This window comes from Chlamydomonas reinhardtii, chromosome 8 (assembly GCF_000002595.2).
Source record: "Chlamydomonas reinhardtii strain CC-503 cw92 mt+ chromosome 8, whole genome shotgun sequence".
Taxonomy (NCBI): Eukaryota; Viridiplantae; Chlorophyta; class Chlorophyceae; order Chlamydomonadales; family Chlamydomonadaceae; genus Chlamydomonas; species Chlamydomonas reinhardtii.
In genome coordinates, this window is record NC_057011.1 from 2,295,223 (window position 1) to 2,310,189 (window position 14,967).

Here is a 14,967-nt window from a genome sequence, read left to right on the forward strand (position 1 = left end):
CTTCAGAAGAGGCCGATCTAAATCCCGTGATAATTTGCAAACATTTACATACCGTGTTATTTACATGTGCTGGCATCTGTTTGTCGCACAGCCTCGTTGTCCCATCCTCATCGGAAGTAACCACGACTCCCATCCATGTGCAGACCACATCCACGCACAGACATTGGCAGCGCCGCACCATACGGGGGGCCTGCGTCGCTCCCGATCCGCTCACGCCCGCATCTCTCGATCTGGAAATCATGCAAAAGCGCCCCATGCGGCGCACACAGATGCACACGTCTCAATACCCGCCTGGTGATTCACCGCGCCGCATCCGCGCAGCAATAAGCAAAACGGCTGCATGCCGCGGGAGGCCTAAGCCCTGGCAACGGCGGCGGCGGAGCCAGCCGCGGCGGCAGCGGCGGGCCGGTCGGGCGGCGGCACGATGCCGACGGCGGCGGCGGCGCCCGGCGGCAGCAGCGTCCGCGCCGCCAGCTCATACTTGGGGAAGGCCGACAGGAGCTCGTCCTGTCGGGGGTGGGACGACACGGGCACGGCGCAGAGCACGGCGGCGCGTTCGTAAGGGCACGCAAGCACACACTCGGGCCCGCGTGTTCCTTACCTTCACGCAAGGCTACGGCAACGCTTTGGCCAAGCAACGCCACGCCACGCACCGTACCTGGAACACGCGGTACACCGCCGCCAGCGCAACAGCGTCGCCGCGCGCGCCAACCGCGGTGACAAACTCCCGTACAGTGGGTTTTGACACACGGTAGCGCTTCATCACCCGCGCCGCGCGCAGCACGTCCCCGCCCGCCAGTAGCGCCGCCACGTAAGCCGCCGCATCGCCGCCGCCGCCACCTGGCGTGGCAGCAGCGCCAAACGCCGCCGCCGGGCCGGACCGCGCCGCCGCCGCCGCCGTAACGGGCGAGTGGTAGTATGGCACGTGCGGCGCCACTGGCGACTCGTACCGCGCCGCCAGCGCCGTACGGCCGAGCTCGTCCAGCTCCAACTGCCGCGCCATGCGTGCTACAGCCGAGGTTCCGGCGGCAGCGGCGCTGCTGCTGCCGCTGCTACTGCCGGTGGCGGCTGCACCGGCGGCGCGGTCCGCCACGCCCGCCGGCTCCAGCTCCGCGCCCTCGCCGCCGTCGGCTGTAGCGGTGGCGGCGGCTGTAGCACTCAGCGCCGCCACCACCTTTTGCACCACCTCCGGCGCCACGTACTGTGCCTGGCTGTACAGCAGCTGTAGCACATGGCCCGCCTGCAGCAGTGAGAGCAGGTAGGGGCGATCATTCACTACGATAGGGAAGGGGCTGAACATGGCAGGCGTTACAAGGTGGCTCGTGACTTCGGACGAAATGTCTCGCCGCAGACGGAAGCAGATGACAAGAGCCCAGCCTCTCCACCCGCCACCCGCGCCCACCTGCAGGTGCGGCTGCAGGAGTTGCTGCTGCTGCATCATCACCTCCACACTCAGGCCCTGCGTGCGGCGGCAGCCGGGGTCAGGCGGGGTCAGGGGGGAGAGAAAGACAGTTGCAGAAGGGCAGGAGAGTCGGGGTATCACGGGGCAAAAGTAGGGGGGGCAGGCGCAGGGAGGCATTGCCGTGTCAGCAGCCCCAGCAAGGGACCCATCCACGCAAACCAACATGCAACTGCACACAGCCAGCCCGGGACTTGCGGTTGCCGGCAGCACGGCGCACCCACCCACCGACACCACCGGCCGCGCGTCGCCGTCCCTGCACAGCCACCACCTCAATGCCAGCCCCACCTCCCCTCCACCCTTACACAGCCTCCCTAACTCCACCCCCAGCCCACCTGCAGGTATGCGGGCAGGGGTATGCCGGCGCCCACAGCCGCTGCCATGTACTCCGACAGCGCCGCCTGAGGGAGGGGCGACGGTGCAACCGTGAAGCAAACACCAGGCAGGCACAGGCCAGGCAGCAGGGCACAGGGCGGACAGCGTTTCGCCGTGCTGCGGCCGTTGCAAGGTGACGTCGCAACTCGCAAGGCAGGCTGGCTCGTGCCATGGCCGCCATGGACAGTGAGCTACTGAACACCCGCACATACTGGCGCCCGCACACCCGGCAGCTTCCCAGGCAGTTTCCCACGCGGGCCCCCACGCGGCCTCCCAGCTGCACCCCACGCAGCCCCCGATGCAGCTTCCCACGCCCCCCCCCCCGCACCTGCAGGTAGGGCGCGTCCACCACCTCCTCATCATGCAGCCACCTGAACAGCTGCGTGGCCAGCTCCTCCGGCGTCACGTAGGCCGGCATCGGCACAGAGCCCGGAGCAGGCGGGGGCAGGGGAGGCAGCGGCAGCGCCGCAGCGCCCCCGGCGGAGCCACCCCCGGCTGCACCGGCAGCGGCGGCGGCTGCGCTGCTGCCGCCGCCGGGCGGCTGCGCCGCGGCGGCGGAGCCGCCTGCAGCTGCTGGCGCCGCCGCTGGCGGCGGCGGCGGCAGCGGGGGCGGCGCCAGGGCCGCCGCCAGCAGCTCTCGGTCCAGGGCGGCGGCGTAGCCGGCACACAGGTCGTCAAAGATGGCGCGGACCTGGTTCGAGAGGGCAAACACACGAGGGGAAGGAGTGGTAAAGACGCCGCTCATGATAAGAGGCAAGGTGAGAGCGCTCCGTGCCGTGCTCGTGCCATGCTCGTGCTGGGCCCTGCTGCTCACGCAAAGATGACGCTTGGATGATCCTCTCCATGCTACAGCTCTCAGAACCCGCCCCACACGAACCCTGACAGCTACGGCAAGTTCCCAGGACTGCGACGGCACGTACCGTAGCCATGGGCATGCGCTCCTGCAGCGCATTGCGAACCACCCCCAGCAGCAGCGCCTTGGGCTGAACCGCCGCCAGAGCTGCCGCCAGCGCCGCCGCCACCTCCGAGCCCGGCGGCGGCGCGCCTCCAGGCGGCGGCGCCGCCAGAGCCATGGCGGGCGTGGGGCCGCCGCGGCGGCGCTGCAGGAAGCCGGCGAGCACGGCGGCGTCCGAGCATGACTCAACCACCGCGGGCAGGTTCAGGGCCAGGCGGTACACGGTCTGTGCCGTACGGTCCAGTATCACGCTGGGAGCCAGGAAGTCGAAACGGTGCGACCCGTGGGCGTCGCCAGCCGGCGCCGCCGCCTCCGGCGGCGCGCCCGGACCCGAGTAAAACCGCAGTAGCCGTACGGGCAGCGGGTTGGCGACGGGCTGGCCCGTGTGCGCAGCCACGTCGTACAGCATCGCGACGCCCAGCCCGCCGCTAAAACCGGATCCAGATGCGGCACTGGATCCAGCTGCAGCGGCGGCGCTGGATCCAGCGGGCGGCTGCTGCGCCACGACGACGATGACGGAATCCACGACCGCCACATCCACGTGCGGCGAGAACAGCCTGCGGAGGGAGAGAAAGGGTGAGCACGACGGACAGGGAAGGGTAGAGAGGACAGCAGATAGAGAAACGCATACTCAGTTAGGCCTGCTCCCCTAAACACAGTCTTTAGGCGTTGGTGTCGTTAGCTTGAGCTGCAGCTACGTAAACCGGTATCCGTGTGACGTAGTGGCACGTCGTTTGCAGCTGCACATCCTGGCGGCAGCAGGTCATCAATGGAAGCGCTACCCCCTACCGGCTCTACTGGGCTCTACTTTGGGCTCTACTGGGCTCTCATGGGTGCTTACCGCCGTGCCGGCACGACAGAGGCATGACTCACTCGTACGTGTACTGCAATACGACGGTGTCCGTGTAGAAGCGGTACAGCTCCAGCTTGAGCGAGCGGCGGTTGATGTGCACGCAGTACACCCTGTGTGCGGACGTGTGGGGACGCACGAGCGTGCGGGAGGGGAGGCGTGTGGTGGCGATCGGGCGGGTGCGGGCTTACCGTCAGTGCACTAGCCGGGCACGCAGGCCTACACAGGTCTGCCCGTGGGGTGTTCCCCAGTCACGCGCAGCCGAGAGCGCGCTACATCAGCATCAGTCAGCTGCCGCCCCCCATCTGCGCCGCAGCCGCGACCGCAGGACTTGGCGTACTTTCCGCAACCAGCGGTACAGCCATTACGACACCGGACGTACGACATACTGCCGACCCCACCACACACACGCCCCATTGCCCCCACCTGCCGTACACCTTGATCAGGCGCAGGTTCTCAGGCGGCACCCGCACCGGCGGCGTCGCCACCGCCGCCGCCGCCGCCGGGCTGGCCGCCAGGCCGCCCACCGCCGCCACGGCGGCGCTGCCGACACCCACCAGACCACCGCCGCCAATGTCACTGACCAGACCCAGACCCAGACCCGTAACCGAAACTCCGCCGGCGGGCCCGATGCCGGCGGCGGTGCCGGCGGCGGAGGGCACGCCCATCAGTGCGAGGGCGCTGGCGGCGGCGCCCGCCGTGAAGGGCGGCAGTACGACGAGTCCCGTGCTCACGAACTGGAAGGCCTTGATGTACGACACGCCGCCGGTTGCCGTACCCAGCAGCACCATGCGGGTCTCGTGTGTGTAGATGGCCCACTCCACGGGCATGCGGATCTGTGTGTACGACGACGACAACACGGCGGTAACGCCCAGCGCGAGGTTAGGCAGTGGGAATGCACGGGGCTTACATTCATGATGAGTTCATGATGAAAATGCACGGGGGAAGGGCATTATGACTACCGGCATTGAGACAGCGCGGCGGTTCCGCACATGCGGGGCGGGGACATTGTGCTGATCAAATGAGGCGAAGAAGCGGCAGTTGGGCCTGCGGCGGTCAGTCAGAGTTAAGCCCTGCCGCCCCAACCTTACACACGTTTGGGCCTTGCCCCGGCCAAGCCCAGTTCGGCACATGGGTCGCCATCCTCCCTGCTCCCACTACCCCGATGCCACGCAATCCACATCCACCACTATCGCCACCCCCACCACCATCACACACACGCCCCCACGGGCCCCCCGGACCCACCCGCTCCTTGAGCCGCAGCCCCTGCCGCCGCGCGCCCACGAACTCGTACATCTCCAGACCGCCGGGCGCCACCAGCACCTGCAGCAGCGGGAGGGAGGGGAGCACGGGCGCCAGTAGCGCAGACACAACTCCGACTCATGCTGGTACCGCATGCGGCGCCGTGACGTGCATATGAGCCCCACTCTCGCAGGCACCCGCACGCAGCAACACACGTCCAGGCACGCAAATGTCGCGCAATGTCACGCCCGACCATGGTCCCCCTCCCCCGCAGGCCGCGCCCGCATGCTCCGGCTGCTCACCACCTCGGCCCCGGGCAGTTCGGTGAAGAAGAAGGTGATGAGGTCACTCTTGTCCGTGCCCTGGGGAGAGGGAGAGGCACGCAGGGGGGAGGGAGCGGCACGCAAGTGAGGTGAGGGCGAGAGATCTTGTGTCGCGGGTGGACGTATGTGTGAGTCCGCGCCTCCCCTTGGCTCTGGTCGGTCGTACGTCCCGGCAGCTGCCGGCCTACCCCTCCGCCCCCACCCACCCACCCCCCGACAAGCGTGCCAAACACACACGCCCTCTCTCCCCCTCCCCCGTCCCCCCACCTGCACGAACACGTTCCCCGTGACCAGCTCCACCAGCTCCAGCAGCCGCCCGCCCCCACCGCCCGACATGCGTGCCAAACACACACGCCCGCTCTCTTCCGCCTCTCCCCGTCCCGCGTCCCCCCACCTGCACGAACACGTTCCCCGTGGCCAGCTCCACCAGCTCCAGCAGCCGCCCGCCGCGCTGCAGCGCCAGCAGCCCACCGTCCAGGCTCAGCCGCATGCGCCGCACCGGCGGCCCGTCGGCCAGCGGGAAGGTCCACTTGAGCTAAGCGCGTGGAGGGGGCGTGCGTGGGCGTGTGGGAGAGTGGGTGTGTTGAGAGGAGCGTGACGGGTGAGAGGCGTGTGGTCGTGAAAGCCGGGGTTGGGAGGCGTGTGAGAGACGTGTAAGGAGATAAGCCTGTCCACGACCCCAGCTGCGGGTCTTTGCAACAGACGCCACGCACGGCAGCGTTCACGGTCCCTGCCCAGTCCCTGCCCGGTCCCTGCCCAGTCCCCGCCCGGTCCCCGCCCGGTCCCTGCCTAGTCCCTGCCCGGTTTCCGTCCAGCTGCCGCACGCTGCCACACGCTGCCACACGCTGCCACACGCACCTGGTCCGGCCCGCCCGGCGGCCCGCCCAGCCCCTGCAGCCCCGCCGCCGCCTGATGTGGCGGCGGCGGCGGCGCCATGTCGTACGCGAACACCAGGCCGCCCTTCACCACCAGCAGCACAGCGCTGCCGTCGTCATAGCTGCGCAGGGGCGGGAGGGGTTGCAGGCGTGCAGGACTGGCGTCAGGAGACACGGCGGCGGTCTGGCGGTGGCACGGGCGCTAGGGCTGTGAGTATGTAGTGAAGTAGTAGACACACGGTATACACTTCCCCACCCGTGCATCCTCTTCACACGTACACATGCACACACAAGTGCGTGCGCTTGATGCGCTTATTCTTCCGTGTGCTCCTTGACACATGCTGTCCTGGTGCTCATCAACACACACACACATGCATACATACACACACACTCCCTCGCTCACCCCCAGAACGACAGTGTCTCCGGCTCCAGGTTGAGCCCCTGGTCCACCGCGGCCACCTGGTACAGCGGGCCGCCGCCGCCGGCGCCACCCGCCGACGCCGCCGACCCAGACGCCGCCGCGCCGCCGCCGGCAGCTCCGATAGCGCTCGCCATCGCTTCCTCCTACTCTCTCACTTAGACCCGCTCAGTCAAAGCTAGCTAGCTCTGCCCACCGTTCACGGCGCTGTTTGCGAAACTGGATGCGGCCGGTCGTACTGCTTAGCTCTGCGCCCGCTTTGGCTTGCTTAGCTCTGCCTTGCAAAGCCTAACCTGATAATGTGTCTGTGTTCAGATGCTTAGGATGAACTTCTTAATCTCGGCCAGCAGCTCGGCCTTGACGCTGTCGGGCACACGCGCGCGGCCCTCGGGGCGGACCGCCCTCACGATGTCCTCGGTGGTGACTGCCTCGCGGCCCTTGCGCGCCACGTACTCTGCGCAAGCACAGGTGCCGAGGTGCGTCGGGAGGTGCGTTGGCAGGTGGCGGAATTACGGGAATCGGGAACGGAAGAGAAGGTACAGGGAGCAAGGAAATCAGGGCAAGAGCGGAGTGGGGTAGGGCGCAGGGCGCATGCAGCGGGCGCAGCTACAGATACTGACGCGTCAGGAGGCAGAGGACGCATGCGGATAGCGCGGCAACGGAATGAGAGAGACGCCCCTGGCCTGCCACAGCAGGCGCCCCATTAATATCGTGCCCCATTCCCGACGTGGCTGGGCCATCCTCACCCACGCCCTGTATCCTGTGGCATTTGGCTCTGTCCCCGGGTGCAACGCCACACAGCCGTTGTTAGTAGCTTCTTAAAGCGCACAGCAACATCTTCTAGTTAACACACACCGCCAATGTACCTGCAGCCCGAAAGCCATGCTTGCCGCTTGTGCGCGTGTAGCTGGGCCGCCAGCATCAAGTGTGCCCTACGTCACCAATCCCTTTGCCGCTTCCCTGACCGGCTCGTGCATTGCCCCTCCCCCGGCTGGAAAACAGCGGGCCATAGCTTGCTGCCAGCTGGGTGGCGGGGTTTCCTGTATGGGCGTTCTGGCCTGCGGCACTCCCCAAGAACCCCTTCCTTGCGTTGCAAACCTGCCCTCCTCGCTTACCCCTGCAGCGCTGCTTAATATCGTCACGCCAGCCACACGCTGCCAGCCGCGCAGCGAGCAGCTCCTTCAGGTCTTCCCGCTTGCCCGAGCTCGTCAGCTGCAGGCATCCGGGGCCGAGTTTTCGGCTCGTTCCGCACATGTGCCCAGCGTTTGTGACTGCAAACGATGCTTACGTGGTGACGAATCTTGTCCTCCAGGCGCAGCTCGTCGATATCGTCGGCAGCGCCCCGCTTCTGGCTCTGGGACATTCCTCAGCTTGCGATAGTCATATAACCCTGAATCTGTGTCCGAGAGCACTGCAGGTGCATCCGAAGATGTAAAACTGCCGAATGAAGACAGAAAGCTTCTAAACCCTGCACGAGGCCCTGGGCTGAGTACTGTGGATACTGTATGCTAACGTGCTTATAACTGCAAAAAATACTTGCTAATACAGTCCTGTTCCTTTCTGAACGCTCATCGATTTCGACAAGTTGCGAGATGGATCGTCTTCGCTTGTTCTAGAGCATTTATCGCCTACCCAGACGCGCAAAACTATGGCGCAGAGCTCGGGGAGGCCAACGCTGTCGCTGGAGCAGAAGCTCGTCGCGGATGGAGTTGCGTCGGACGTCGTGCGCGCTTGTTGCCAACTGTTTGGGAGCTACGAAGAGGTAGGTTAGCGAACGCGCTGCTTAGCGGTGCCTCCCGGTCGCGGAGCAGTAGCACATCCGCACTGGGCGTCCGAGGATCGATCCCCGAGTTGAACACGCGTGTCACCGCCGTGCCGCGATGCCGCGTGCCCAAGACAGCACCGTGCGACATCCAGGCCTCTCCTGAGGCCATGGGCTCCGGGGTATTCGACGGCCGCAACCGGACAGCACACCGCCGCGTGGCAGTGGCACCGGTCGTGTCCTCCTTGCCAACATGCTGTGATACCGCACGCCTAGCCTTGCGCACGTCATGTAGCCCCGCCGCGGTCTCACCTGGCGGCCCCTGCATCGGCCCCACAAACCACAGGCCAAGCCCTACCTGGCGGGAGCACACACCGGGTTGCCGGGCGGCGGCGAAGTAAAGGAGTACTGGTCGCTCAAGTACCACAGGCACGTGGGGGCGGCGCCGCGGCAGTGCAGCGGTACTCGGGTACTAGTTGTTGGGGGAAGCATCACACAGGGCGGCGTTCACAATGGTTGCCGGACGGAGGGTGGCGGCGGTATAGGGTGGTGGTGGTGGTGGTACATGGGGGTCAGCGTTGACCGTTGGGACGGGTTGGGGCGGTGCCGGGCCGGGTGAGTGGTGATGTAGAGATGGGCCCTACAGCAGCCTACATCGGCGAGGGCAGCGTACGCATGGGCAGCGGGCAGGTGTGAGGGCAGCGTACGCACGGGCAGCGTACGCACGAAGCTGTTTGCGAAGCAGCTGCACGGTGGAGGAGCGGTGGCCCGCGCCCTCCTCCCGCCCCGCCGCCCGGCCTCACGGCTGTCCTTGCGGCCCTTATCCTCCCCACTAGGTACTACTACCACGCTGGGGACGCAGCCAACACGACGTGGGAGTTCCCACACCAGGTGCGGCATCGGCTGCGTAAAAACGGCACGGCCTGTGCACCAACTCGGACAAAGGGCCGGGCAAAGGGCGGCGAGGACCAAAGCTGGTGTCATGGGGCAGTCACGGCTTGGCCAGGCTCTCGCCGTTCGACCCGATAGGCAACTGCGTCATACATGACCCTGGTCCTTCATTTTGTACCCAGCCATGACTCATGAGTTGAGCACTGACGGACGTCTGGTCGCCGCTCACCTCCACCCTGCTGGCATGCGCATACACACCGTACATGCGCTCCACGGCCACAGTTGCAGCTGTCCGAGTGGCTGCTGGACGCGTCCATCAGTGGGCTGGATGTGGGCGCCTGCCGCAAGCTGCTGAGCGCGCTGCTGTGGGCGGTGCAGACCAACGCATACAAGGTGCGAGCTGGCGAGTCAGGCGGGTCTGGAGGGTCAATGACTTGATGCCTGGTGCCCTCTTGCGCCATGGCTATAGGGACGCCGAGGAGGTGGGAAAGGACTGGGAATGCAAGGGACGCATGGAAATTACTGATGCGCAAAGGCGTCGGGGCAAAGCATGGGCCGTCGGGGCTCCTGGCCGCCGTGCAATGCCGTGGATTGTGCCCCCTGGCCAGGGGGACACGCCCAATGCACCCGCCGCCTTCGTTGGAAGCTGTTGCATGTTTTCATGCATGCCTGCGTGTTCCCGACGGCGTGTGCGGTATCCAGGGCGAGTACCTGTGGACGGCGCTGGGGCTGCTGGGGCGGCTGACGGCCAACATCGTGGATTGCGGCAACACGCTGGAGAAATACCGGTGAGTTAATGAACCCGAACATATGAGGCCCTGGACTTCTGCATGGAGCACTCATCACGCGCACGCAAAAAACACAAACACGGTGCCAGGTGCACACATGCGACACCGGAAGCGCACATGGCCCTCACCACCACCGCCGTCAACACCGCCACACACCAGTCCAACCTAAACAGCTGCCGCCGCTCACTCCAACCCCCGCGCCCTCCTCGCAGCACCATCCGCAAATCCAACCCGCGCATTCGCGAGGCGCTGGACACGCTGGCCGGCTGCGGCGAGGCGGTGCTGCTGGCGGCGGGATTCGTGCCCGGGCGGGGTGCCGAGGGCAACGACACACTTATCTTCCCGGGCGCCGGCGCGGACCTGCGGCCGCTGACGCTAGTGAACGCCAAGCTACAACAGCTCATAGCACACAAGGTGCGAGGGCAAGGGCGCCGGTGGCCAAAGGAGCAGCAGTGGGGAGCAAGAGCTGGATTGGAGTGGGAGTGGGAGTCGGAGCGAGGCATGGGTGCGGGAGCGGGAGCTGGGGCGGGAGGTCCATGGGGGAGAGCCCTGGCGCGCAGACGCGAGCGTGAACGAGATGGCCCTTTCACAATTGTATGCCCGAGAACTCGATACATCCTGCTTAAACGCCTGCTTCTCTATGCCTTCGCGGCGTCCGCCAGGGGTTCACGGGCCAGGCACGGGAGCATGATGACACCGGGGACACGCCCGCGTCACGACACTCTGGCACGCCCGGCTTCAGGTGGGCATGGTGCTCTTGTGCAGAGTACCAGTTGCGGCACTGGCCGTGGGCACTGGCCCCAGCACCGCCTTCGCGCCGACCGGCCAGCTGGTGCGGAAGGCGATGCCAGCACCGGCAGCGGTGGTCTGGGTTAATTAGCGGACTGCTTGCATATCCACTGCTGTTCCCGCAGTGCCATAAGTAGTCCCGTCTACGCGTTCTGTTGCTCAACCGCTGCCGGTTCCGGTTCCGGTGTGCCTCTTTTCGCAATCGCGTCCGCAGGTACCAACAAGTCATCCACGAATGCAGCTGCTGCAGTCGGCCAATCAACGGTGAGGTCCCGCCCGGCCCGGATGTAAACTGTTCTCACCGCGGAGCTGTTAGCAGGGCAGGCGGGTCTGAGTGCCGTATTAAAACGGGATGCCGCGTCAGCCCCTCATTCATGGCTTCTTGACCCCACACGCCGCCATCGCGCGTCAACAGATGGAACTGACAAGCTGGTGACACGCAAGTTCGATACACCACCCGGCGAGTTCCGGTAAGTGCCAGTTCCTGAGTACAAGTGTTCAGCGTTGCGCTTTTGTCCTGTTGCAAAGCAAACGTCCTGAAACACAGCGCAAGTTGAACTCTTCCAGGCGGGCACGGTGCAAGCGGCTGCGTGCTTTGCTCCTTGGACCTTAACAACAAGCGACCTGCCGCATGCGGCCGTTGTAGGTACGAGTGCGAGACGTGCAGCGGCTACAACCTTTGTGAGACTTGCTGGGACAAGTAAGTTTGCGGCCAGTCCAGTGCCCACGAGCCTTCCGAAACTGCCGCAGGCAGGGCTGTACACTACGCCCATGCGCACAGGCCGGCCACTGTAACACTCTTGCTGTTACGCTAGCAAACATCCCGCTAGTAAGCATTACGCACGCGTAATCGCCACACGGTCGCAGCGGTAGTTGGGCGGCATTCTTGGCCACTGATGCACGTGCTTCGCCTGCACAGGTTCATGGGCGGCACGCTGTCTCCGGCGCACCCTCGCGAGCACCCCTTCCGCACGCACCATCCTAAGGCGGCGCAGCACAACCTGCACAGCGCGGAGAGCGCCAACAACCCGTGGGGCGTGCAGCTGGCGGGCGGCAGCGCGGCGCGCGCCCGGGAGCGGCTCAAGGACCGGACAGGGTTGTAGCCCCAGTGGTGGCAAGCATGTTTGGGGGAATAGAAAGCGAGCAACGGTCGATGGCGTGGGCATGCACGGACAGTATGTGTGCACGGACGCTACTGGGACTACGTGACTGAATGCGGGTGGTGGAAGGAGACTGCGCTGCAGGCCGCAGGATGTACATGACGGTACTGATACAATAATGGTGGAAGTGACACGGGCGCAAGCGTACTTGTTAACCGCTAGCGGGCACGAAGCTTGGATGATGGCCCATCGCCCAGAGTTACACGGGGTGGACGGGCACAGACGCTGCGACGCACAAGGTTGAGCATGGCAATGAATGGCAGGTTGGCAGGGTTTCTACATTGGGGCCCGCTTCTTGCCGCTCCCCAAAGATGCAAGCCCTGGACAAACGGCGGCGCCCAGGGCAAGCCAGGGGTACCCTCAGGCGAGCAGGCAACAGATGCGTTTGGTTGTAACTCCAGGCAGGTGCCCAGTTTTCACGTATTTCTTGGGAGGGACGGTAGCACGCAAGGTGGTATACGGGGCGGCGAGCTCACGCGCCACCGCAGTGGAGACAAGGGAGCGGGCTGGCATCGCTGGCCCGGCGGCCGGCACCGCTGGCCCGGCGGCCGGCACCAGGGGTTTATGTATACGGAACCTGGAGGTCCTGCCGGGGCCGAGCAGTCCTGCGTGCTAGCGGGGTCGTGGCGTCACCCAGCCGGAGGAATGCAGTTATGCAGGGCAGGGCCAGACTGATTCAGTTTCACACGCGTGACCCTTGCGCCGCCTCGATATGGGCTTCACTTGCTTCAGTCTGGCCTGTGAGCCAAGGCTGAGCCTGGGCAATTCTACGGGCCAACACCATTTCGATTCGAAAATGAGCTGATTTTCCTGTCGAAAATGTGCTGAGCGCCGTGAGCAGGGCACGCAGATGGGGGCGGCGGGGAGCGAGGAAGAGGTCGTGGAGGCAGGGGCAAGGGGTCCAGGAATTCAGTGAGGATGCAGGGGGCAAAGCTGCCGGGCCGCAGGCTGCCGCTCCATTCTGGCGCACGCGCAGCCAAGCCGCCCAAGCACGCGTGCGGTAGCGCTCCGCAGTACGGAATATGACCCGCCCTTACACACGCCTCGACCGTGCTCCAATCAGAATTGCCACCATCCCGCTTGTAGCCATTGCAAACTCCCCTGGCCACGACCGCTTTCCACCACGGGGGATCCAAGAAGCGGCCAGGACGGGGAACGTTGCGGGGGCTCACTGTGTTAAGACTACCCGGTAAGCGGTTCTGTGTGCCACTGTGCCCCTGTCCGCGTACGGCGGGGGCGCGGGCGCGCTCGGGCGTTCGACCAGGCCACGGTCTGGTTGGTCTTCGCCGGCAGCTGCCCTGCGTCCTGGCCCGGTGCGCTACTTCCTGGGGCCGGTTGCAGCTCCAGTGGCAAACCCAGCTGGTGTTGGTGCCCTTCAATGCAGCGAACAGCGACACGAGCGGCCCGGGTGCAGAAACGCGGCAGGATGGAACTTCGGGGGGCAGCTTCGGGAGGCTCTCGACCCGCAACCCAGCTCTATATGCTCTTGCTTTATGACAATTTACAGCTATGAGCAACCTGGGGCTTTCGGTGCATGTTCGCCAGCAGTACGGGCCCATTCCGGATCCCATGTTCAGACCTTATTTCAAGCGCTTCAATTTCGGGGGAACTATCAAGACTTCCTTGCTTCCTATATACTTCATGAACTTCTAGATATAGCTGTGACCATATTTATCTTGCTTTGACACCTGACAGCCACAGCTTGGCGTCGACATTCCCCCCGACTTACGCCTCCTCGTTTTCCAAGCCACTGAACTCTTCCTAGACTCGCACAGCATCCTAGCGATGGCTCTTCGTGCGGTTCAGCCCGCCGAGGCGGAGAATGGCGTGCTAGGCAACAACAATGTGGCGAAGGCCGCTGCTGGCGTCAAGGCCGCTGCTGGCCTGCAGGCCCAGAACAAGCGCCGGTGCGTGGCTATTTGCTCACACCTGACAGCAGTCAATTTGGGCGAGGGCTCGCGCTGACCGGCAAACCCCCCTCCCCGTAGTGCACTCGGCGACTTGTCAAACCAGCAGCCTGCCGCTGCTGCTGGCAAGCCTGGCCTGGTCAAGGAGAAGGTGGGTCATTAGATAATCTTAAAGCATGGTTCAAGGGCTTAAGGGCCTTTCGCTCGCAGGCTGCTGTGCCGGTGCCGGCCGATGGCGTCAAGACTCGCGCTGCTGCTCGCCGCGCTGACGGCAAGGACGCCCCCATGCCCACTGCTCCTGGTGCTGCTCTGCGGCCCGCGCAGCTGGTGCCGCGCACCAGGTCGCAGGTCGCGAACGCGCAGCGCGTCCAGGGCCCGAGCATGAGCTCGCTGCTGTCGCAGCGCAGCGAGGCCTTCGTCGGCAGCCAGAGCGTGCGTGCTCCTCCTCCCTCGCCGCTGCCCGACATTGACAGCGGCGACCGCCTGAACCCGCTGATGGCCGCGGACTACGTCAACGACATTTACTACTTCTACAAGCGCGTCGAGCGCAAGTACAAGGTGCCCAGCGACTACATGACCAAGCAGGTGAGCTTTGGATTCTAAACAAGCATTCTTTGTCGTGGCCGCTGACTTTTTCGTTACTAGCAGACCGACATCAACGACAAGATGCGTGCCATCCTCATCGACTGGCTGGTGGAGGTGCACCTGAAGTTCAAGGTTAGTACTAAGCTCGCTAAGCATACATGCGAATAGCGCTGCTGGCTAGCTCAAAGCTCGGTGGCTGGGCCCTTGCTGACAGCTTGTGGGCTTGCCGGTGGCGCAAACGGGCTTTGCAGCTGTCAACATAGGCAGGCCCAGTTGCCGCACTCATCAACTGACTTCCTGTTGTTTCGTATTGCAGCTGATGCCCGAGACGCTGTTCCTGACCGTGAACCTCATCGACCGCTTCCTGAACGAGAAGCAGGTCACCCGCAAGAACCTGCAGCTGGTGGGTGTCCGGGAACCGCGGCGTGCGTCACAGGGAAAGCACAGCTCATGGGTGTGGGCCGCCAGGAAGCTGGCACAGCGGCATGGAGGCTGAGCGCATTCAAAGTCAGCTTTCGTTGCGCTAGTCACTCCTTAGCACCGCTACTGCGCCACTGGGTCTATGCCGCGACTGTGGGAAGCTACCGT

General features: G+C 65.0%; 4 protein-coding genes across 5 annotated transcripts; 2 read left to right on the forward strand and 2 right to left on the reverse strand.

Moving 5' to 3' along the window:
* Positions 1–32: 32 nt before the first annotated feature.
* CHLRE_08g370250v5 (uncharacterized protein) lies at positions 33–6,674 on the reverse strand. 2 transcript variants are annotated; one of them, XM_043065018.1, is made up of 14 exons: positions 6,483–6,674; positions 6,063–6,201; positions 5,599–5,739; positions 5,472–5,507; positions 5,184–5,243; positions 4,885–4,962; positions 4,066–4,475; positions 3,663–3,752; positions 2,755–3,346; positions 2,163–2,525; positions 1,795–1,860; positions 1,403–1,459; positions 659–1,240; positions 33–507 (listed from the first exon to the last, which is right to left on the reverse strand). In XM_043065018.1, the coding sequence occupies exons 1-14, from the start codon at positions 6,632–6,634 to the stop codon at positions 355–357; spliced, it is 2,919 nt and encodes a 972-aa protein (XP_042922020.1). In that variant the 5' UTR covers positions 6,635–6,674; the 3' UTR covers positions 33–354. The 2 variants fall into 2 exon arrangements, with proteins under 2 accessions (XP_042922020.1, XP_042922019.1); XM_043065019.1 differs by lacking the exon at positions 5,472–5,507.
* A 54-nt stretch (positions 6,675–6,728) lies between these two features.
* On the reverse strand, positions 6,729–7,990 carry CHLRE_08g370300v5 (uncharacterized protein). Its single transcript, XM_001701257.2, has 3 exons — positions 7,786–7,990; positions 7,613–7,709; positions 6,729–6,951 (listed from the first exon to the last, which is right to left on the reverse strand). The coding sequence occupies exons 1-3, from the start codon at positions 7,858–7,860 to the stop codon at positions 6,809–6,811; spliced, it is 315 nt and encodes a 104-aa protein (XP_001701309.1). The 5' UTR covers positions 7,861–7,990; the 3' UTR covers positions 6,729–6,808.
* A 94-nt stretch (positions 7,991–8,084) lies between these two features.
* On the forward strand, positions 8,085–12,294 carry CHLRE_08g370350v5 (uncharacterized protein). The gene is made up of 11 exons (XM_043065020.1): positions 8,085–8,259; positions 8,606–8,688; positions 9,096–9,150; positions 9,433–9,543; positions 9,853–9,938; positions 10,151–10,352; positions 10,601–10,680; positions 10,942–10,991; positions 11,143–11,197; positions 11,374–11,427; positions 11,647–12,294. The coding sequence occupies exons 1-11, from the start codon at positions 8,146–8,148 to the stop codon at positions 11,828–11,830; spliced, it is 1,074 nt and encodes a 357-aa protein (XP_042922021.1). The 5' UTR covers positions 8,085–8,145; the 3' UTR covers positions 11,831–12,294.
* Positions 12,295–13,404: 1,110 nt separating this feature from the next.
* Positions 13,405–14,966, forward strand: CHLRE_08g370401v5 (uncharacterized protein). Its single transcript, XM_043065021.1, has 6 exons — positions 13,405–13,794; positions 13,876–13,945; positions 14,005–14,379; positions 14,443–14,511; positions 14,696–14,782; positions 14,861–14,966. Exons 1-6 carry the CDS (start codon positions 13,673–13,675, stop codon positions 14,873–14,875), a joined length of 738 nt encoding a protein of 245 aa, XP_042922022.1. The 5' UTR covers positions 13,405–13,672; the 3' UTR covers positions 14,876–14,966.
* Position 14,967: the final 1 nt, after the last annotated feature.

Excerpts from the sequence above, each read along its gene's own strand:
- CHLRE_08g370250v5 (XM_043065018.1), bottom strand. The coding sequence starts at position 6,634 with ATGGCGAGCGCTATCGGAGCTGCCGGCGGCGGCGCGGCGGCGTCTGGG. Across the intron at positions 5,740-6,062 it reads CGCCGGGCGGGCCGGACCAG|CTCAAGTGGACCTTCCCGCT; the intron begins GTGCGTGTGGCA and ends CCACGCGCTTAG. Across the intron at positions 508-658 it reads CGGTGTACCGCGTGTTCCAG|GACGAGCTCCTGTCGGCCTT; the intron begins GTACGGTGCGTG and ends CACCCCCGACAG.
- CHLRE_08g370300v5 (XM_001701257.2), bottom strand. The coding sequence starts at position 7,860 with ATGTCCCAGAGCCAGAAGCGGGGCGCTGCCGACGATATCGACGAGCTG. Across the intron at positions 7,710-7,785 it reads AGGACAAGATTCGTCACCAC|CTGACGAGCTCGGGCAAGCG; the intron begins GTAAGCATCGTT and ends GGATGCCTGCAG. Across the intron at positions 6,952-7,612 it reads TATTAAGCAGCGCTGCAGGG|AGTACGTGGCGCGCAAGGGC; the intron begins GTAAGCGAGGAG and ends GTGCTTGCGCAG.
- CHLRE_08g370350v5 (XM_043065020.1), top strand. The coding sequence starts at position 8,146 with ATGGCGCAGAGCTCGGGGAGGCCAACGCTGTCGCTGGAGCAGAAGCTC. Across the intron at positions 8,689-9,095 it reads TGGTCGCTCAAGTACCACAG|GTACTACTACCACGCTGGGG; the intron begins GCACGTGGGGGC and ends CCTCCCCACTAG. Across the intron at positions 10,992-11,142 it reads CTGCAGTCGGCCAATCAACG|ATGGAACTGACAAGCTGGTG; the intron begins GTGAGGTCCCGC and ends GCGCGTCAACAG.
- CHLRE_08g370401v5 (XM_043065021.1), top strand. The coding sequence starts at position 13,673 with ATGGCTCTTCGTGCGGTTCAGCCCGCCGAGGCGGAGAATGGCGTGCTA. Across the intron at positions 13,946-14,004 it reads CTGGCCTGGTCAAGGAGAAG|GCTGCTGTGCCGGTGCCGGC; the intron begins GTGGGTCATTAG and ends TTTCGCTCGCAG. Across the intron at positions 14,512-14,695 it reads AGGTGCACCTGAAGTTCAAG|CTGATGCCCGAGACGCTGTT; the intron begins GTTAGTACTAAG and ends TTCGTATTGCAG.